This window comes from Triplophysa rosa, linkage group LG23 (genome assembly GCF_024868665.1).
Source record: "Triplophysa rosa linkage group LG23, Trosa_1v2, whole genome shotgun sequence".
Classification (NCBI taxonomy): domain Eukaryota; kingdom Metazoa; phylum Chordata; class Actinopteri; order Cypriniformes; family Nemacheilidae; genus Triplophysa; species Triplophysa rosa.
In genome coordinates, this window is record NC_079912.1 from 16,748,963 (window position 1) to 16,772,205 (window position 23,243).

General features: G+C 38.8%; 1 protein-coding gene across 7 annotated transcripts in view; it reads left to right on the top strand.

The window, feature by feature from the left end:
* Positions 1–3,644: 3,644 nt before the first annotated feature.
* The window catches only part of tnikb (TRAF2 and NCK interacting kinase b), a 46,911-nt gene continuing 27,312 nt past the window's right edge, over positions 3,645–23,243 (top strand). For 3 of the 7 annotated variants that reach the window (XM_057323179.1, XM_057323175.1, XM_057323181.1), the window contains exons 1-4: positions 3,647–4,031; positions 13,623–13,688; positions 21,757–21,813; positions 22,434–22,559. In XM_057323179.1, the coding sequence (XP_057179162.1) occupies positions 3,975–4,031; positions 13,623–13,688; positions 21,757–21,813; positions 22,434–22,559 (306 nt within the window). In that variant the 5' untranslated portion in view covers positions 3,647–3,974. Of the gene's footprint in view, positions 4,032–13,622; positions 13,689–21,756; positions 21,814–22,433; positions 22,560–23,243 lie in introns of all 7 variants that reach the window. The other 4 variants (XM_057323174.1, XM_057323176.1, XM_057323178.1 and 1 more) reach the window with 3 other exon arrangements.

Consider the following 23,243-nt stretch of genomic DNA (forward strand, 5'->3'; position numbering starts at 1 on the left):
CAAATAATAAAGAATGGATCCGAATAGATGAGGTGAGACCTCAAAAAGAGGTCATTTCTGCAAATTCTATAAAAAAATGTATGCTATTTTATGTAAATGTGGACGTTGATTTGATTTTTTGATTTTTATTATTATTACAATCCCCATAGTTTTTATGTCTGAAAAATAAAGGATTAGAAAGCGACCCTAAACTTTTAAAAGGGTAGTTCACACCGAAACAAAAACTCTGTCATCATTTACACGCACTCTTGACGTTTTAAACCTGTATAACTTTATTTGTTCTGAAAAACACAAAAGAATATATTTTGAAGAATGTTGGTAACCAAAAACTGTTGCTCCCATTGACTTCTATTGTATGGACACAAAACCAGTGCAAGTCAATGTGAGCCGACGGTTTTCGTTTACCAACATTCTTCAAAATATCTTCTTTTGTGTTCTGCAGAAGAAAGTAAGTCATTCAGGTTTGAAATGACAAGGGGGTAAGTAAATGATGACAGAATTTTCGCTTTTGGGTGAACTGTCCCTTTAACTAGTGTATATTTCCGTCTGTGTAGCCTGTCTATTATCAGAGTGCTTGGTTTTGTAAAACAAATGGTTGAATGAAACATGTCTTTTCTGATGACGCTTCATGTCTTTATGGATCGTAAAATGACTGAATGTATGAACACTGTCTTACTGTGTCTGTGGTCTGTGTGAGTTTCTTTGGGGGATGTACAGCTGTCGTGTTCCCTGCAGACCGCAGTCTGTATAAACTACAGCTGAGCAATTGTCCCTGATACAGTCTTTTGACCTATTTCTTAATGGAGTATTAGTGAACGTATCTGTGGGCGGCTCATGGGAGAAGTCAATGAGTGCACATGTATGTAAAACTGTTTAACCTGATGTGTGTGTGTATTGCATGTTTAGATGTCTCCTGTTCCCTATAGAAATATTTCCAGCGTGATTATTTCCCTCTCGAATGAGTTCTATCATTGTGATATTAGGTACAGTACCTGGCCTAGAGTTTGCCTCTTTTACTTTAGAGGACAAGCCCATGCACAGAGCTTTACTTTTGTCCTGAAAACACAAGAACAGGATAAAGAACGGGATTACAAAGGCATGTCGTCTCAGATTTGCATGTCTGAACATTGTACATACGTAAAATCTCACATGTGTGTGCATGTGTGGATGTTCTCTTGTTATGATGAAACAAGTATTGTGATCATATGTTTAAAATATATTGATTTAGCTCAGCACAACCTAGTGTTTTATACATGGGTGAGTAGTCTTATTAAAGCACTGTTTGCTTTTTCATTGGGGTCATATTAAAGTTTGCAATAGGTGTGGCATGTTAGACACTTATCAGCCATGCAAACATTCATGTCGGATTATAAAGATCTGACAGAGAGGTGTATTTATTTCAACGTACTTTAATTGAAAATGTTTGAAAAGTCATCAGAGAAACTGCTTTTTTCTTACAAAAGTTTAGTGTTTAAAATGATAATTCTGTCATCATTTACTCTTGTCCTTTCAAACTTTTATGACTGTCTTTCTTCCACAGTACACAAAAGAAGATATTTCGAAGAAAGTTGGTAACCGAACAGCACTGGCCCCCATTTACTTCTATTGTGTGACACAAAACCAATGCAAGTGAATGGGGGCCAGTTAACAACGTTCTTCAAAATATCTTCTTTTGTGTTCTGCGGAAGATAGAAAGTCACACAGGTTTAAAATGACAAGAGGATAAGTAAATGGGAGAACTATCACTATATGATTAATGTTCTGACATGTATACCAATAAGAATGATTTGGTGACATTTTTAGCTAACTCGTTGCACAAGAAAAGAAGGTGATCTCTCTTTTTCTTGACTCTTAAGAGAAAACCACAATGAACAGGATCAAATCAATTCTCAAGGCGTGAAATGTGATCAGGCTAGGCCACACGAATACAAAAGAGCTTATCACGATGGAAGCTATTGCTGAAACTACTGCATTGTCAGCAATGCTCTATTCGAACTCAAAAGAAGCCAATGCTAATATCGCTGTAACAGATAACACTTTGCTTGAAAAAGGGACTATAACTCGTTTTGTTTTGTTTTTACAGGTGAAAGTGACTTTAAAAGAAGACTCTCTTTACTGAAAGACTGTTTTGTTGTCCAGAGCAGAAAGGTATGTATGAGAGTAATGTAACACACACACACCAAAGTCTGTGCTGATAAGATGAAAGCTATTGCGTAAGGACGTCTTGGCTGTATGCTTGACAGGGAAACATTGGCTTTTACAAGAAGAGAAGTACACGATACATGTTATAGGAAAAGACTCAAAAAGTACAGAGTATGATGTCAAGGCGTGTATATTTTGTTAAATGTAGGTGTATGGCTGCACATTGTAAGTATAAAATACATGTTGAAATAAATGCCTTTTCTGGTAGTAAAACTGAACAAAACTAAATAAAATATGTTGAAAATGTCTTATAATGTAGAAGTCAATGACGCCAATGTTGTTTGGTAACCAACATTCTTCAGAATATCAGAATATAAGAAAGAAAGTCATGCAAGTTGGAAATGACACGGAGGGAGTACATGATGAAATAATTTTTAGGTGAATTATTTTAATATTTCAATTGTTATGACAGAATAATTCTAAATATCCACCACTAGATGGAACACTGATTCACCTTCACAGTCGTGTGTCATTTATTGTGACGGGAAATGTGCTCATCACATGCTGTATATGGCACATCACTTTTCCAAATCTCAGATTAAATCCATTTTAGTTTGTCAGCGTCTCTGCTGATTTCAGTCTCAGCACTAAATTCCTCAGACACTTACACAGTTGATTCCTACAAAGATGGGCTCTCTCTAGGAAATGCGTTCAATCATTACAAAACCTATTGTAAAATGTGTTCATAACATTCAAATTTCACATCATTATGAAAGGCTGCGTGTCATTGAGAGCATGTTTCTGCCAAGGGGAATGCAGAGAGGAAGGTTGTGTTTTATAAATGTGCTGCTTAGATAAACGGAAGGTGAGAGGAAGTGATTGTTTGTGTCTCACTGTCTGAAATGTGGCTTCCTGTTTCTGGCTGGTGTTTAACATATTTAGGAAAACGCACACAATACAAGCAACGATTTTAGTAGAATTCATATGAATCACAACAAGCTGATTATTTTAAATACATTTTGAACATGACAAGAATTAGGCCATAAAAAAATCTAGAGAAAATATAAGTGGTGTTTACAAAACTTGTTAGAGCTTTTGGTGGTTGTCAGGGTGTTGCGACGGGTTTGCTAATTCTGAGCAAGCTTGCCACCGTAGGTAAGCATTTTTAATCTTCTGAACGAACAGTATATTGCGCTGGGTCTCTTATCTTTTAATAAATCAAATTTAGCAATTGTTATGAGCACTAGTTATAGTGATTTTAGTTGCATATTAAATAAATACTTGATTTATAAACATTTACAAAATAAACAAACATTATTTACAAACTCATACTTTATACAAAGAAAAACACCACCGTGGTGACTGCAATATTCATGTAAAATGTATAAAATATCACCTTGTGCTTGTAAATAATTGTGTAATAACTCAACCGTACTTTATATGAGAGGCAGTTTGGCCCCGCCCCCACTATGACCACTCCCTAGAAACCCCGGTGATTGACACGCCTTCCCTACCGAGCCGCCCTGATTCACGCGTCCACTCGCGCGCTGGCGCTTCGGACTCGTGCAGCAGCAAACCGTCGGTACCAGCGCGAGATGTCTCCTTCATCCATATAGCACCTAAATCACCGCAAAAGCGGGTGTTAGACATCCGGAACCGTGGATAATACCCGACCGCCCGAGGCTTCGCACAAACATCATCCGGGAGCTTTATCTGGTCCGACTGAAGCGAATCCAGACCTGTTTGCATTATAATACGGATCCCTTTGGCTTCTAAATACATGCTAATTCGGACAAAATATTGTTGAATTTTCGGTGCACGCGAAGATAACCATGGCGAGTGACTCTCCCGCGAGGGGTCTGGATGAAATCGACCTGTCTGCTTTGCGGGTGAGTGGACAGATGCAATGAAATGCAATGCTTTGACTTGCAGTGGGTGAAATATGTTCAGCATCTCGCTATCAATGGTGGGAAATACACGAGAGCTCATGGATGCACCTGACATCTATTGCACCTAAACGTGCTTTGTGCAAGCACACAAACGGGCTTTATCATCACAAACATCAAATTACTTAAATAGTAGATTTTTGTATGCTTGTTGTGCGCTAGTCCTCGACCATTTGATTAAATAATAACGCTAAAAATTGCAATGGTTACACAATTCGTTTCGGTTTGCTGATGGTAGCAATGCGGCATGAATGTGTAGTTAAACAGCCCAGTTACAATTATAAAGCCTTTTCGATAACCATTAGCTCATAAGTCTGTATTGACACATAACGTTGGCTAGGCCACCGTATGTTTTTGTGATGTTTTTATAGCTAATAACTGCGCGTGAACTAGTGAATGCATTCCGTCAAATCGCGTTGCGATCGTTTTATTATTTCCGTTTATTGGGTAATTTTGCGTCATCCTGATGGTGGTTCGTCGCTTACAGTCTATGACGTTAAACCAGATCTGGAAATTTTACACTAAATTTCATTAAACGTGTCCACTGTAATAATCTGTTTTGTATCTGACTGAAATCCCTTATGCCAGGACTATAATAAATAACAACATGTGCATTGCAGACAGCTTCATTTCTGTTTCGCACCGCCATTATAACATGATATCAAGATGTTTTACATCAGTGCTGAAGATGTTCAATTATTATAACACTTTACAATAATTAGCATTAGTTAACTACATGAGTTAACGATGAACAATGCTTCTACAGCATTTAATAATCTTAGTACATGCTAATGTCAACATTTACTTGTGCGTATTTCAAATCAAACCTTGTATTGGTGTTAGTTAATGCACCATGAACATGAAAGAACAATTGTGTATTTCACTAACATTAACTAGATTAATAAATGCTGTTAATATGTTGTTTATTGTTAGTTCATGTTAGCAAATGCATTTACTAATGTTAACAAATGAAACATTGTAAATTGCTAATAAGTGTAAATCTTTGGCACTGACATAAAACATCTCGATATCATGTTATAATGTCAGTGACGACAAGAAACGAAGCTGTCTGCAATGCACATTTTGTTATTATTATAAGGTATTTGCAAAAGCATAACAGAATGTTGCAGTAGACATTCTTTTAAATACAACCCTATATATGTGTGTAAATGCACAGTGTTATCAATAACAAAAATCTATAATATCGGTTTTACCATTATATGTTGTGTTGCATTTGTAACCTCTGTGTTCTGTTTCTTGTATTATGATATATAGTTTATGATATGGCTGGGTGGACAGTCACAGTGTGTTGTGGGAACTCTGTATCTGAACCTTTGAGAGAGATGACAGACCCGATTGTAGGCATGTTAGTTATGCAACATGATCTTACCTGCTCTGCTTCGGTCACGTCTGGACATGATTTGTAAGAAAATCAGTTGATTGGGGGAAGCTGAGAGGTTTTTATCTGTTACAGTGGTGCTCTTCTCGCACGAGTTGAGGAACTGCTCACCTGGCTTTTGATGTAGTTCCGGTTTTATTGATATCGAAAAATTATTAAAGCATCAAAGGTTTCGTTTCTTAAGCAACGGTCATGTCACACCACCACAGGGTCACGTCATGTATAACCAAGTTTCCTTTCAGACTTTGTCAGTCTCTTATCAGTCACATCGAGTTGTGTTCTCGCTGTGAGAACCACACGGCGTGCCTGAACGACCATGTCTGTGTGTTTACATCACTGAGTGGGCGTTTGGCAGATTTGAGACAGTCTTAAGAATCAGAAACGGTACGCTGTCTCTGAAGCTTGACCGTGTCTCTCCATGTGAGGTGTCTCGAATGCTTTTTTGCTCGCCGCTACCCATGGGCAAAGCTAATTTCCTCGTGTCTGCTCACGAGATCTGCGCTCTCCCTGGATCTTTTGTGCTTAAAAATTAGGTCACCCAGTACAGTGTGCGTGGTCTTGTTTCATAGAGGAAGCATATATGCGGTGTGTTTCGCAGTGACGGATATGAACAATGTGCTACATATACAGTGCACGTCTCGGCTGATGGGCTTTTGGATCTTGCATCATGTTTTCTGCATTGTCTGCATTGACGCTTGCGGGTTCTCCTGAATGAATAAAAACGTCAAATAAAAAAATTCTAGAAATTCCAAACTCGTGTTTTGTCATTAAACTACATTACAAATATGTCTTGAATTTTGTTGTTGGGTTGGGTTCTCTCCTGCCATAGGTGGTGGTTCCCACAGCGATGCATTGTGGAAGCCTTCCGTGTGGCCATTTGCATATTACTGACAGAAATCTTTGTCTGCTTGATCTGCTTTGCCGGAATGGGAGAACAAGCAAATATAACTAGTCTCGTGTTTTTAACTAAATAATGAATAAGGAAAAGATTGTTACATCCCAAAGTCATGTCAAGGGGGTATGGTGAGTCCCAGCTGTTGATGCCAGTCAGGGTTTTCATCTTTCTGTTGTCTTATGATTCTGGTCAGTTGCTTCAAGGGTTCGGGGTCATGTTACTTAATGAAATTGTAGACGAAAAGCTAGTACCCTCCCGCACCTCGGAAGATTATCTGGATTTTCTCTGCCGTTATCAGCGAAGAACAGACAGCGAAGATCGTAACCTCTAAGTAAACCTGACCGCACAACAGGCAGTTTTGAGGCTTTGAATGACCACTGGATGTCTGCTTTGGTGTAATATGGCACACCAAGCACTGGCAATGGTATCTTAAAGGCACTCTAGTATAACCCTTTTACAACATGTAACATAAATCTGAGGAGTCCACAGAATGTGGCTGTGAAGTTTCAGCTCAAAATACACCACAGATCATTTATTATACTGTGCCCTACCTGCGAGGAACAACAGGCTGTTTTGGTGTGTGTCTCTTTAAATGCAAATGAACTGGTGGTCTCCACCCCCTTTCCAGCATAGAGCACAGGGCTGTGCGAGCCGGTGCCGCCAGTAACAACAAAACTGAAGAGAATGGCCATTAAGCGGATGAGAAACACTGTCTCATCTTTAAAAACCAAACACATTGTTTTGTATAAGTGAGAGTACATAAGACAAACTCATTATTTGTTGAAAAACTAAGCACGCTATTTCCTGAGTGAATGCACAAACGCGTTACGTCTTTAAATCCGGCATATTGCTCTTATAAGTAAAGTTAACATGATAAACGCATCATATCTATAAAAAATGAAAACATGCTCTCATGAGTGAATGCACAAACGCGTCATGTCTTTACAACGTGCACATTGTTATTATACGTGACAATACACGGGACAAACGCATCATATCTATAAAAAATGAAAACATGCATTCGTTTGTGAAGCATCCCGGTGTAAAGTGACTTCACCTGATGTCTTCTGCACATTCCGTTGAAAATCCACGGAAACTAATCCACAGCGTCTTCAGAGGCTCAGATATCGGGAGTAAATGAAGATTTATGTTCTTCATAAAGTTCATATGTTCATATGTTCTTGCATCCTACAACAAAACACCTTGTTTGTTTACAAAACATTCTTGTAGCTCACTGAAAGTAGTCCAGCGTGAAAACAATGGCGGACGGTGTACAACTGGATGAGGGCGGAGACAGCAGAGTCCATCAGCAGTCATAGGGAGGGAGGGCGCAATCAATGTGACGTCAGGTTAATGAGAGAATGCCAACAGCTCATTCAAGAGGAAAGTTGAGGTTTATTGGGGATTAAAAAAAATGAATGGGTGGATTTTTACCACTCTAGGGTGGTTCTGTACACACACTCCTGACACACAGATATGTTCAAACAACATTTAAAAGTGCATTTTCTGGATTAGGGGGGCTTTAAGACCCATTAAACGTAATGAATAACTATAATAATTCACTACTGACTGAGGTGTCTTTGATTTCTCTGTCACTGAAGGACCTCATGGTAGGTTTGTTGCAATAGTCGGTGTCACTGGTGATACACGGTGTCCACCCGCCTACCGATTGTACACTTGTCCACCGCAGCACTGACCCCCACCGTCATTTTTAATTTTTATAGTAATCAATCACTTAGTTTAGTTAAAGACCAGACTGCGTATCTGAACGCGGCTGACGTAAGCGGAACAAGTGTCGCAGCAAAGATCGGCAGCAGGTGAGCAGTGAGGCTTTTCTGGCAAAGAACATAATAGAATATGTAAGCACTGTCATCAAGAGCCGGTTAAGTTTTAATTTTCTTTTTGTTCTTATTAGTTTTATATTAATTAATTTATTTGTTGCACAATGTGTGCAGTGATTACTCATTTTGTTAATATTGGCAACTTATCTAACGTAAATGTTTTTTATTTTATTTTCATTTCTTATTTATTTTTCGCTTGATGTGCTGTGATTATTTGTTTTGTAAGGTCTGTGTTTAATATAAGCAAATGTCATTGTACTTTTTTATAGTTTTGTGTGTTTTTATTAAGAACCCACCATTAATTCAAGCAATTGCCGTTCCCGAATTGCCGCTATTTTAAAACTGAAAGTAAAATGCGTCATGCGCACGGCCGCATCTTTGACCACCCCACAGCAAACTCCCCATCCCCGGTGTCACGGGTACAACCGGTGTTTTTACACATCGATTAACCGGTGGGAAAATTTAATCACCGCAACATCCCTACCTCATGGACATGGTAGTGTTTTTTTATTTTAGAAAAAGTCTTAGCCATGTGACTCATTTTAGTGGAAAAGAAAGATAATACTACTTTTTTTGAGTGTTTGTTCAGTCTGTTGTTATCCACTCCTTCACCCAAAAATGAAAATTCTGTCATCATTACTCACCCTCTTGTTATTTTAAACCTGTATGGCTCTCTATCTTCTGAAGATATTTTAAAGAATGTTTGTAACCGAATAACGGCAGTACCCATTGACTTTTGTTTTGGTTTTATGTCCGTACAATAGAAGTGATTCAAATGAATGGACAGCATTTCATTTTTGGGTGAACCATCCCTTTAAGGAAGAATTTCACCCCAAAATGAACTTTCAGTCACAATTTATTCACTCTGCAAATTGAATTGTAACTCAGCAGAAATTGAAATATAATACATGGGCTACTTTGAGACAATTTGGTGCCGTTTTATCTACTTAGGAGCTTTACAGCCCTGGTCACTGCATGCTTTTATTAACAAGAAATGTAATTACTAGTTTTGCGTTACTATATTGGCCCGGTCAACGGGTTCAGCTGCGTCTCACAGGTATATTGTTTATCAGACATTTTGTTGAGTGCTGTCACTCGGCACGGCATGTCTAAACGTGCTTGGTCTCCTCTCCACTGTTCTTCTAAAAGACCTTTTGAAGACAGGTTTGAGTGCTTATACAAACAGTCAGGTCACATGACTCTTTGCTACCGTATGGGTGCTTGTTTACATACAGTTTTTGTATTTGAGAGCTCAGATTCATTCAGCTCAACTTAGCTCACAATGTACTAGTAATAAAGAAAGAACAATTTAAAAGTTGCATGGCACAAATGTGAATCACACATTTAAAGCTAAAAGAGTTAACGTTTAGTGCTTAAAGCGGATGTAACACATGCAGTTTCTGCCAGTCTCATATTAATCTTGTACCAAAAGAGTTGTACTGCATACTTTGTATCTTCGAAGAGTCTTTAGTTTGATCACATTTATAAAAGACAGATACAGTTGTTGTACGATTATTTCCAAAAACAGGTTAGCCCTGAAGGCGTGCGGGGTGGTGGAACTACAGCACGAGCACACAATACATCATTGCATTATCCCTGCATAACTGTTGATTCACTATGAGTTCTTTTTGTTTACCTTATGCACGTACGCGCCGATTGCAAACAAAACACAGACATTTGACTCAGTTTCACGTACTGTGTGCGGTTCATCTTTTAACGCTGGGGCCGCTCCATCTTTCAGTTTAAAACGATCTGCAAATCCAGCGTTATATACACCGTTTATATAACATTCCTCACCAAAATGCAGTGAACTAACAAACATAGCTGAACGCAGTTATAGAAGTCAATGGGTACCACCATATGCTCATGTTTATGCTCATGAAACGGACTACTTTTACAAAAATACTCGCTAATAGGGGAATTTTGACGTAATTTTCTGTTTACATGTTCGTGTCAGAGTAAGAAGACGTGAAAGAGACCTCAATTTAGTATTTTGAGCTCTGACTCTCTGGGCACGCGTATATCTCAAACAACATGCGAGAATTGAAGGCATTTAGTGATTTTTCTTCATGAAAGCTGCCTGCATTGATATATATGTTTGGCTTTTATCAAAAGCGACTCACAAATAAAAGTATTTAACGTTATGTCTAACATTTTGTACACTTTGCAGTATTGTTGGAGAGCTTTACACAATAATATAGTGCTAAAGTTTGACACCCTGTTGCAAGTGTTGTTTCCGGCATTAGCTTCACACTGCATACAATACAGGCAACATATTTTGTTAATGTTACAGTTTTGTACCTAAGCTATGGAAATTCTTGCATTCTGCAGGTGAACATATTTGTTTTACTTGCAAGAGTGAGCACTTGTCAGTCCTTCCGCTTTATCAATATAGAATTGAATGCGACTCGCACCCGCGCATTACAGTTTTGTGGGGCGGGGGCACTGATAGATAAACGAATGGCTGAAGGAGGGGAGGTGAAATAAATGAATCATTTAATTATGATTAAATTTATAATCCGCAAAAATGATATATTGACCAGTTTAGAAGTCGCACCGGTGCGACCATTACAAAAAACTGGTCGCGCCGGCAGGAAAAATAGTCGCAAAATGCGACCATTTGGTCGCTGTCTAGAGCCCTGTAAGCCAAACATAAAAGAAATGTACAATTATTCGACATAAGTGTGTGTGTGTGAGAAAACAATATTTTGAGCTTATTTAGTAGCTGCAAATTTCGTCATATTGTATGACGACTTAGTCACGAGACACGCAAGAACTAATGCCATGTGAAGTTTTTTTTTTGTCATATTTGAATTTAGCGCTACTATGGGTGTTTGAATGAAGTGAAGTAGAGGCTGAATATTCACAACATTCTCTTCCATTTAGTGAATGGGTGCAGATTTTGAGTCTGATAGGCTTGAAAAGTGATTAAAAAAAACCCTAAATGCAATTTGTTGGACTAGACATCACTTTTTGTGTTCCTTTATGTAAGCGTTTGGGATGACATGAGGGCGAGAAAACGGAGTAAAAGAACTCATCAAATTACAGTAATTGACGTGGTGTAGCAGTGCTGTCCTCTGTGCACTGAAGCCTGAGGTGGTGTTTCCATGAGAGACATAAGCTTGCTTCTTTAGAAATACTCTGACTCACAGTGTTATTTGCCTGTTATAGTTAACAGGAACAGAGGTAATGGGGTATCGACTGCTGAATACCTTTCCAGGTAGCCCAGGGAAAACTTGCTCCATTTATGGCATCTCACTTGGTGGTGTTCTTCCATTTGCCCGCAGTAAGCAGAATGTGGTGGTCTCTTTTTTTGGTCAGCATTTTTATCCATGCCTTTCTATCTATCAAGAGGTGTTTAGTCGGCAAAAGTCTGTTTAAATTTCCCATCTCTGTATTCCCAAAAAAGATATCGAGCACTGGCATGACTCCTGGCCCCTTCCTCTGTTTTTGCATCAATTATATATTCCTAAGTGTGTGAAGACTCGCTGTATTATTTGCAGGTTCGGGCTCGCACACAAACAAAAAGTTACGTAAGATGTGTTTATTTTTAAAAAGCACAGAAGGAAGATGTCCCTGCAGGTATGTGACGGAGCAGGTGTGTAATTTTGTGAAACTCATTAGTCAAATTGGTATTCAGTGGGGTCTCGGAGCGGCGAGATGGATGGTGTTTCCACTCAGAACCAGAAGCGACTCGGGGCAGTGATGTGCTGTGGAAGGTCTCTGTTTGAATACGGAGTGCTGTGGTCTGTTTGACCTAATTCTCCAACACCAGCTCGGTGTAAATCTCACTCGGTTTTAAGCAGAGCTGATTCTGACCAGCTCCCACTGTGTCATTCTGCATTTAGCTTATTTATACCATCCTGCGAGTGGTCTAAAAATATGCCATTTACCATCATGCCATATCCAAAAATGATGGTGGTTGTTTTGAACATTTATAATATCATCAGACTTCCTACACGTTGCCAGAATCCAATTTTGTAAGTTAAACAAATTTTTCTAAATCGATTCCTCCCTCATGTTCCACCATCACCACCTTCTCATTTTTAAACTGTTTTGTAATATTTGGTGTTGCACTGAACAATATTTCATAAATTACCACTTTAGGAATGGCACCTATTGTCGGATTGCCATAGCAACACGACTTGCTTATTGTTCAAGGTGTGTTGCATTATTTATTGCTTGTGCTTATTTTCATGAGCATCGTACTTGATGGGGACAAATTCAACTCTGACAGCTTTGATAACTGCTGGAGTTTTAATAAATAATTCACAGAATGGTTTGACTTCAGTGTTTTGTGAAGGACTGACTCCTCGTATTGAAGTGTGCTTTCTCATTTACTTTAAAATAGAGTGAAGTAGAACATGGTATGTACAGTAAGTATTGGTTTTCTTGCTAACATTATGAGTACAGATGTTTTCAAAAAGACTGAACGTTTTGCATAATAGCACATTTGCATAAACAGGCTATTTGTTCAACAATAACAAAACATTACAGAGAGATTTGCTTGATGAAAATGGGGACATGTTACAGTGTTGTTTTGATTGATTCCCAATAGTTTGGCTCATAGTTTGATTTCAGTTTATGAATCTTTGGCTTTTATGTGCAATTTGCTAACAAATATTATAGCAATATCGCATGAGCATATCATCGCTGTTGGGTGGAAACCTTGTATTTCCATTTTTTGTGTTTTTTTTTTGTTGCATATATCTAATGTTGGTCACCCGTCTTGTTTGTTTGTGGGTTTTAGGGCTGGGCGATATATATGGTGATTCACGCTTATTACACATGTCTATATCGATTCTGAAATCGATTCTGTGTTTTATGCACAGCTCTTCCGTGAACAGTAGGAAGTACTGCTCTATCTAAAATCACTACGAGATTGAGTCGTTTATAACGTGCGTTTGAAAAAGCAGCACTCGTCAAACATCATCACTATAAATATACTTTATTATCATGAAAATATCTGAAAAGGTTTGAAGAATTACGATATATCGCCCAGCCCTAGTGGGTTTTGGACATCTTTAACCAATAAAAAGTATTAAAAACAGTTTGTCAACAGTGTTTTATTATAAAAAAAATAGTGTTTTCTTTGTTTCCTGAAAAGTAGCAGTCTTGAGATATGGGGTTTCCATCCGACATCGACGATAAGTGACATCCATTGAGGAAATCGATAACTTTGTTGTGGTACCATATCAGCGGTTACTTTGCCATAGGACCTATATCTGCACTCTCTGATTCAAGATGGCAGCTGTTAACTGTTATATAATCTGCCAAAATTGACACGCTCTGTTAGGCTTAATAACTACGGTTTAATTCTCCGTGTTTATGATGACCTCAGCGTATATAATAAACGACGTGAAAGCTTCTCATCTCTTGTCTGTTTTACCCTCTTTTAGGACCCGGCTGGAATATTTGAGCTGGTGGAACTTGTTGGAAATGGAACTTATGGACAAGTGTATAAGGTACGTAATGCTTTAATGGTCTCTGATTAATCCATCTATTGTTAATGATTATTATAGCTTGAATGGATCATACGTCACGATTCAACAGCGTTTTCATATGTATCCACTGGTTAGAGTGTTTTCGAGAGGCTCCCATTTGTGTGATCAGGCAGGTACAACCAGTTTCGGTGTGAATTTCATCAAGTCTGTTCAGGGAGACGTTTTGCATTTCCCTTAACTGTCTGCTCCAGAGTGTTCTCCTGGTGAGATGTTTCCTCTCAGTTCGCTCTGAAATCTGCACCTTCCTGTCAATGCCCCAGCAGAGCTCTTGCGTTATCTGTGTGGTATGTTCAGGCGTGTCAAGACGCATGTGTTTTCCTGCACCTCTTGCCATTTCTGTGAAGATCCTTCACCCTTCCATTAAAAATGCTAGTGTGTGTGAGACACGTACTGTCGAGCTGTGCATTCATTGGAACTCCAATGCATGCGTGTTATATGTTGATTTGTGAGGCTTAGGTGTCCACGATGAAATCGGGTTTAGTGATTTTGGTTGTTTATACAGCTTGAAATGTTGATAAGGAATCATGTCTCAGTGTTTTCAATAGAATTCTTTTTTTCCAGCCCTGACAAAAATAATTAGTTCTATACATATACCATGTATGTACATGTACCAAAATGAAAATAAAAACATGAAAACCCACACTATTTGCATACATTTATACACATTTGGTAAGGCATTCATGTTTTCATTTGTTCTTCAATTACATTTAAATAACATTTATTAGAAAACCAGTAATACTAAAGTTTCACATTTCTTTAAGTACATGAATCAGTTCCTGCTTTATTTCTAGTCTTTTGTAACTTGTGGTTCAATAAGTGAGTCAGATGTTCGTTCACTAACCGCTTTGACTGATTTAGTGAGTTCATTCAGTAAAGGAATTTTCACACATTGATTGCTGGAAAGTTTTGACCAATTCGTTAAATGAAGCAGCACTTTTATGTCATTGTGTTTAAATCAGACTGCAAAGAAATAACTCCATTAAATATTATTTCTTTCGTTGGGGTGCTGAAGGTTCTGTTGTGGTTTATTGTAGCTTTTCTCGGTTTGAAGACTGACAGAATTCACTCCACTCATTCTGGTCGGGTTGATCAGGTCATAATAGAAGTATATTGATTTGTTACCTGGGTTGTTTTTTCATTAAAACATCATCAATTAGAGTCTCTGATCTGAATCTTGAACAGTGTCAGGAACACCTAACCAGTCAACACCTGTCATAATGCAAAACTTTCAACCACTGAAAAACTTTCAAGAGTGCTTGTTGCAGTGGGTTATTAAAAAAATGAAAGAGGATGTGGTTGTATTGTTTAGAGCGGTTTGCAGAAGTTATTAAGGTTGACCGTGAGTTAGTGAGTGTACTGAGAAAACCAGCAGGAGGTGTGATTCATAGGTGGTGTTTATTTCTGAAGGTCTATCCAGGGGTCAAATCTGGCTTGTACTGAAAAACAAAATCCTAATCGTTTTATTAAAAAATTCTTAAAGAGTACATATCTAGGGATTTTTAAGGGCCTACTTTGGTTCATGGAGTGTCCAACAACAAGTTTATGTACATGGGTGTAAAAACACTATTATTTCATAATAATAGGCAGTTATTCTTACCTTACTTCTTGACTGACTCTCAAATGATTCGTTCCGCGATTCATCTGTCTAATCCCCTACTTTCAGCTAGCCTAGTCTGCTGTGATTGGTCTACCGCGTAAACCGTAAAACGTAGGTGGGGACTATATAGTGACTTAAATCCGTGGCGGTTCGTGAATCGGACTAGGGACGACTCGTTTGCGTGATTCAGAGTCGACTCCCTTTTTTCCAAGCCAATAACTTTATTCATTCACCTTCGGATTTACAACTTGGCAGACTGCTTACTTTCAAACACGGCAACATTACACACTGCATGAAATGTAATTTTCATGATCTCATGTTATGTACTCTTTAAGATTAAGCAGTTTGTTTGGGTAACTTGCGCACGACAATGAGACTTATGATGATTAACGATTTGTTATCGTCACTAAAACATAGAATTTCAGTACTACAATTAAGCAACAATGTACCAGTGGGGTAAGAACAAATGTATGAAGTTTTCTGGAAGTAAAATGAGTAAAAAGACCCGGTGTCGTGTTCGAGAAGTGATTGTTGTATTGTTGAGTACTTTATGGGAAAATCAACATATGATTTGCTGAAATACAATAGGAGGAAGTACTGTATTTAATAACAAAGACCAAAAATGAGCCACTTCACATTTTAAAGGTAAATTTCTGTTGCTGAGGACTCGAGCATGCACAGCCTGTCATGTCTATGCTCCGGATTTGTGTGGGCTAATCGACCTAAATATATATAAAAGAAAGAATATAAAACATGCTTGCTTATTTCTGTGTGGGAGTTTTTCAAAAGCAAATAACACAAGCGCATGCGCCTGACATCTTTTATAATTCTGAGATTATTTAGAACAGCAAACTTTCGTTTTATTACAGTATATAGGTGGATGCTGAGTAGTTTCTATACCAAATTAGATATTTTGCAGACGTCATTCTGGTGGCTTTGGTGAAGCTGCATTCAGGTCACAAAAGCCACGATTGGCTAAATGCTTAGCGTGAAAGGAATTACAGAGGCATGGAAATTCTGAATCATGGTTTTTATGTATGCAATAAAAGAAAGGTGAGACCGAAAGAGTCGCAGTCGGCTCCCATGAGGGTTTTCATGACTTACGTGATTTGAGATTTTCTATTGAGTCAAGACTTTTTTGATCTGAATTGCCTCATTATGAGAATTCTTCAGTTTCGTATTCCTGTTCGTTCGCTTGTTAATGTGAAATAATGTGGTCATTATTTATCTGTATATCGTCACTGTCCTTCTGAAAAAAACTGTACTTTAAAAAAATGATTACATACTGTATTGTCAAAGTTTTGACGAGTACTTTTTAATACTTTTTATTGATTTGATATTTGCAAAACCCAGTGACAAACATAAAGGGTGACTGATAATATGGATTTATGACAAAAATATGGAGATCGGAAGGACAGCTGCGATATGTATTTTGATAGCATCTCCCATATTAAAACTCTTCTTCAACAGAGAAGAAAAATACAAAAATAAGTGTCACTTCATTCCAATTCAGCTCATCAAAGTTAATATTCAAAGCATATTTTTGACCCTGCACGTTTTCTCTGGAGCTGTGTAACAGCCTGCTTCAATATCTGATCCCGTCTGTCTGGGTCAACCTCACTGTTGGGAAAAGAAGTGATTGTTGACAGGCCTTATTCTTATTGACAGGGGGTCTTTGATCTTATGGGCCTCCTGGTTCGCCCCGATGCTGCAAGCTGTTTTAATTAGTCCGGGGTCAGAGGTTAAGGCCTTGCTTGCTGGCATGCGTTTGAGAAGTCTTGACTGCTTTATTCAGCTAAACTCAGGTTGACCAGCCGCTACAGGAAAAGCAGGGTTCTTCGTTTCTCTCTTACTCCTTGCAGACGTAGATCTTTCTCCGGTGGTATGCCATCTTGGGAGATTCCGAAAGCCATTAAAAATGTGGCCCGTGTTGGGAGGAAATAGATTCTGGGTCAGGATGTGCTGCATTTGGACCACTCATCTCCCACTCACATGATGCTTCTTTTGAGAGAAATCTGCTAAGAAGGAACTTTTATCAAAGCTTGTGGTTTGATTCATTTTCAAAACTATTAAAAAGGTTTTTAAGTTGTGCTTTCGACGTTTGCTTATGAAGGGTAGGGGATTTCAACGAATCCCTAACCTTAATGGGACCGTTCACCCAAAAATCATCACATCTTGTCATTTCAAACCCGTATGACCTTTCGTCTGAAGAACACAAAAGAAGATATTCTGAAGAATGTTGGTAACCAGACAACATTGTCCTCCATTGACTTTCATTGTATGGACACGAAACCACTGAGACATTTCTCACAATATCTTCTTTTGTGTCCCACATTACAAAGAGTCATATACAGGTTTTCAAGGATGTAAGGGTGAATAAATGATGACTAAATGATGATTATTTTTGGGTGAACTATCCCTTTAAGTATTGAACTTAAATCAGCCTGCACTATTTCGTCATAAATGATACCTAAAATAATGTGGCTTATTTTGTGCTCTTTAAAGCAACCTCATGCATCTTTATCATAGAAATTTTGCTTCACTTAGCAACCAACCAGAAGCCCCTAGCAACCCCTAAGCAGTTTAACAGTGCGAACTTGTCACCCATGCATCATCAATAAAACGGCGAGCTTACGGTTAAATTTAGCAAGTCTTCACAATGAGCCTCAAAATAAAACACCGACTTCCTGCATTCCATAAGTGACTTGAGGGCATGTGATGTATTGAAGACCGTTCTCTCAATGGAAGATGAGTAAGGAGCTTCTGGCCCTCAAAGCGCTCTTACATGCTGAGCTGAGAGGGTCACGCTAGGTCACATGTCTCAGGAACAAGAGGAGCTGTCTGTACGAGAGTGTGAAAATCATGAACCTCCTCCGCCTTCCACGACTGTTGCTAGGCTACTTGGAGGAAGTGGTGCGTTGAGCGTTTTTCGCATTGGCACCCTGCATTTGCCCGTTAAATGTTACAAGCATACACCAGTCTCGCAGTGACAAGCTACATCCTGATTGCACAATAATAGATGCTCAGCTCCTACACGTACTGTATATGTTGTGAATATTGTTGTAAAGCCTTCCTTCAAACCAAAACCGTCTAGAACATCGAGTTTGGCTAGCGACTGCTGTGATGATGAAACGACACAGCAATGTCTTTCTGACATCATTTTGCAGCTACAGTTACAATACAGCAATACCGTATGCGCTCGGATAGCCATTTACAGTCATTTCAGACATACAGAAACAAATCCATAATAAGGAGTTCAGCTGCCAGTCTAGATTAGAGACAGAAAGCGCTGCACGGTGTGCTTATCCACATCTATGAGCATGTCGACCAGTTCACACATAAGCTAAATAAATGTGGAGCCAAGTACGAATTACAAGGTTTTTAAAAGAATAACATACAGTATGTGATAATGGCTTTCATGGTAATTGTTTGTATTGAGTAATGGCATGCAGGTTTAGGCTAAAATAGCACACAACTGTACCAGTTGAGCTATTTTTGTTGAAAGCCCGTGCAGTTTGTTCTGTACCGTGCACGGTATGCAGATTTTCTTAGACCCGTGGGATACTCGACATTTGGGAAAATGTGCCATGGACAGCATCTTCAGCATCTTCAGTTTATTGCAGTAGCAATGTTGTCAATGTCTCTGAAAGGTTTTTTGCCCAAAATTTTAATTCTGTCATCATTTACTCACCCTCGAGTTGTTCCAAAACTGTATAAATTTCTTTGTTTCCGATGAACATGGAGAAAGATATTTGGAAGAATGCTTGTAACCAAACGGTTCTTGGCCAACATTGACTACCATAGTAGGAAAAATTACAATGGTAGTCAAAAGTGCCCCAGAACCTGTTTGCTTTGCTACATTCTTCAAAATATCTTCTTTTGTGGTCAACAGAACAAAGAATCTTGTAAAGTAATTTTTCCTACTATGGTAGTCAATGGTGGCCAAGAACTGTTTGGTCAGAAGCATTCTTCCAAATATCTTTCTCTGTGCTCATCAGAAAAAGGAAATTTAAACATATTTTGAACAACTTGAGGGTGTGTAAATGATGACAGAATTTACATTTTTGGCGGAACTGTTCCTTTAAATAATTTAAATACGGTGTGTGTGGTTTTGGTTGATTATGCGCAGTATATGACATTATGTATTCTATTCTGAGCATAACTTCAGTTATCTTTACTACAGCACATTCTGTATGTTTTTTATACTTTTGTCGAGCTTTTTTGGGACGCGTGGCAGTTGAGGACAGTCTCTTATCTCATACGTCAGCGCTCGAGAACTTTTCTGTTAATCTCTGTCAAGAACCCAGATGGTTTTTCAGTTAGCGCTCAGCTCGGTGAATCTTCTCATTACCAGAGACACGAAGCTTCAGGCCGTGAATCCATCACACTTGCACACAGTTTCCATTTCCACATCTATGATTCGGAAACACGTCAGCATAATTCATTACTGTTAGTAAAGTGTAATATCGCCATGATTGGCTTGCGTATTTCAATTACACAACGTTGTTGTTGTCCCATCGGTGCGTCTTTCCAGTCCATTAGCTCTGTGCCTTTCTGTCTTTGCATCAGCGCCCTTGTTTGTTTTAAATATGGTCTGGCAATAAGGGGGTTGTGCCCTTGTAGTATTTAAGTGAAAGGGATAGTTCACCCAAAAATCAAAATTCTGGCATCATTTGCTCACCTTCTTGTCATTTCAAACCTGTATGACTTTCTTCTGCAGAACACAACAGAAGATATTTTGAAGAATGTTGGTAACCGAACAACAGTGGTACCCATTGACTTGCATTGGTTTTGTGTCCATACATTAGGAGTCAATGGGTACCACTGTTGTTCGCTTACCAACATTCTTTAAATATCTTCTTTTGTGTTCTGCAGAAGAAAGAAAGTCATACAGGTTTGGAATGATATGAGGGTAAGTAAATGATGACAGAATTTTCATTTTTGGGTGAACTATCCCTATAACACCACTCCTATGAAAACAGCCATGCATTACTCACTGACCCACGACACCTTCGGGTATCTCCTTAAAAGCTTCTTTTTTTTTAAGCTTTGTGGTTTGTCCGGGCTTCTCCATTCGCCTATGCTTTCCGATGATGGAGAAGTTGTTAATGAGGACTGATGGGACTTGTATGAATCTCTCTCATCATGTTTTTCTCATCCTTTTTTACTCTTTCCCTCCTTCTCTCGCTGTAACATCTCCTCTGCTCCGAATGGGAGTTGTGGGAGTGTGTCGGGTGAGGAGATGAACTGTGCATAATTAATTGTGAAGAACACACACTGGGTGATTCTGTCTTTCCGATGAATGCACTTCCTGCCGCTTGGATCTGCTTTGGTGTCTCCTGTTATTGTCCAGAAATGCCTGTGGTGTGTGCGCAGATGATCTTTGTCAGTGATGTCTGCTTCCCTCATTTGTTCTGAGTTTTTGTTTCTTTATAGTTTAGCATCAGTTTTTTTATGGATTGGTGCTCAGGGGTATGAGGAGCTTAATGGGTAAACAGATGCTATAATGCGATCTATTAGCCTATACATCTCAATGTTATTTACTTCCATTTTAAGTATGTGATCATAAGCATCTTTGCTCTTTGATATTCAATTTGGAGCTTTTCAGTTGGTCTCCTGAGCTGTAAATGTCATGGGATTATTCATTTTAGAGTCAAGTTAATGATGTCATGACAATGCTGACTGGCTGATGTCATCTCAAGAAGGCACACAGTCCCGAGCACTTCTAGCTCTCCTGACGTGTGATGTGAAATGCAGCAAGAAAACTTGTAGCTGTCGTGGTATAAAATATTAAATATTGATTGCAGTAAAAATGTGTGCTTTTTAGTGTAGAACTGTGCACTGAGATGAGTATTCATGGCAAAGGTTCTTTAAAGCAATAGTTCACCCTCTTGGCATTTCAAATCTGTATGACTTACTTCTCCAGAACACAAAAAAAGATATTTTGAAGAATGTTGGTAACCAAACAATGGCGACCCATTGTGTCCATACACTTAACTAATTGAGTACCTCCGTTGTTCGGTAACCAACATAAAATATCTTTGCAAACCATTAAGGGAAAAACCTGGCACAAATTTTCATTGCCACATTCCTGTCATAGTTCTTCAGTTCCTCTGTAACAGTGGAACAGTCCTCTGGTACTCGCGTAACTTTTTTGGAGTTCCTTCCAATCCGAACAGAGTTGTCATCTGGTGCCATTGTAACGCACACAAAATGGTACGGAGGAGCCCAAAATCCCTCACACAGCTTTCTGGGCCAGTTTCAGTCATTCTAGGGGGTGTGTTTTCTTCCTCGCTGCTGTTATGTAATGATAGCGCCTGCCAGGGAGGCTTACGTCCATCCATTCTTTATGCACAGATGGATGTCACCACCACATGTTCAATAATGATATTTGCATGATACACGTGAGTGATGTTTTTTTTCTCTTCGCAGGGACGACACGTTAAGACGGGCCAGCTCGCTGCTATCAAGGTCATGGATGTCACGGGGGTAAGAGAGCAATCAGCTCATCTCAATTTCCTGTTTCACTCCCACTCTTTCTGGTTTTGTCGGTGTCACTTTCCCTTCGTATGTGTGATATCAGTCAAACACACGTGTGGGTCGTTTGCAGGAAATTGTGCCGTTTGTGTCCGTTTAGCGTTTTGTTAAAGGTTACGACTGAATAAACTTCCACATTGGGCCCACAAACATAGATCATGTTTAGGGACCACGATAAGGGACACAATTCATCAATATTGAAAATATTTGGTTGTCAAATGTGGTGTTTTGTATGGCAGATTCACAGAAACAAACTACACCGAGAGAAAATGAAATAGTTTCAGTAAAAGCTCATTTTGAGTAGAATTCTGTTTTATTTCTTTTACCCTTTGAAATGTATGTAATATTGAAAATATATGATTGTATTATGCAAACTAGCTGATATTTAAACTATTGAAAAATACAAAAATCGTTGTCTTTTACATCTTTAGATGAGGTGTTTAAGTGAATCTGTAAATGTTATCAGTAGTAAGTCATAGGGCTTCCTGAGCATGACCCGCATACACACACTTGGACCAGGATACGCAATATTTTCCGTCTCCGTCTTGAGTGTTTTCTTTTGTGTTTGACAGGATGAAGAGGAGGAGATCAAAGCTGAGATCAACATGCTGAAAAAATACTCTCATCATCGCAACATCGCCACCTACTACGGTGCCTTCGTCAAGAAGAATCCGCCCGGCATGGATGACCAGCTCTGGGTCAGTCTTTACCCTCTGTACAGGGATAAACTCGGCATTATTTAGTGTTTAGATTTCTCTATTTATGTGTTTTTAGATGCGGTGTGACTTTTTTCCAAAATACAGTAGCTTTACAATATGCTGTTTACAACATGCCACTCATGCTTTTCCACTGTGAACTAAAACGATTATAAAATGCCGCTCTGCAAAAAGTATGCAAAAAAAAAGAAATGTGCAAGATGTTGCCGCTTCATTTCCTCTGTGGTGAGCTTGGCTGTTTCTGCCCAGCAAGTTGCGTGAGAAGCCAGCGTAGACTCGAACACTTGAACCTGTGGTCAGGGAAACCACATTGAGCATCTATGTGAGAAGAATTTCTCAAAGAGAAGAAACAATGTTACCAACTCAGCAGGCCAGATATATTTAGGCCCCTTCGAGGGCATCAAAACAATCGCAAATCATGTTCCGCTCATAAATGCATCCATTTGGTGAGGTTGATTTTGCTCGTAGAGGTCCTGATGAGAATGAGTCACTTTATATGAGTGTCCTGAGAGCGAATGAAAGGCTATAGAAAACACTATTGAGGTGGTTATAAAGAACAATTATAAGTTACAGTGCCCTTAAAGAACATTTAGAACATTTAAAGGGATAGTTCACCCAAAAATGAAAATTTACTCACCCTCATGTAATTTCATACCTGTATAATGA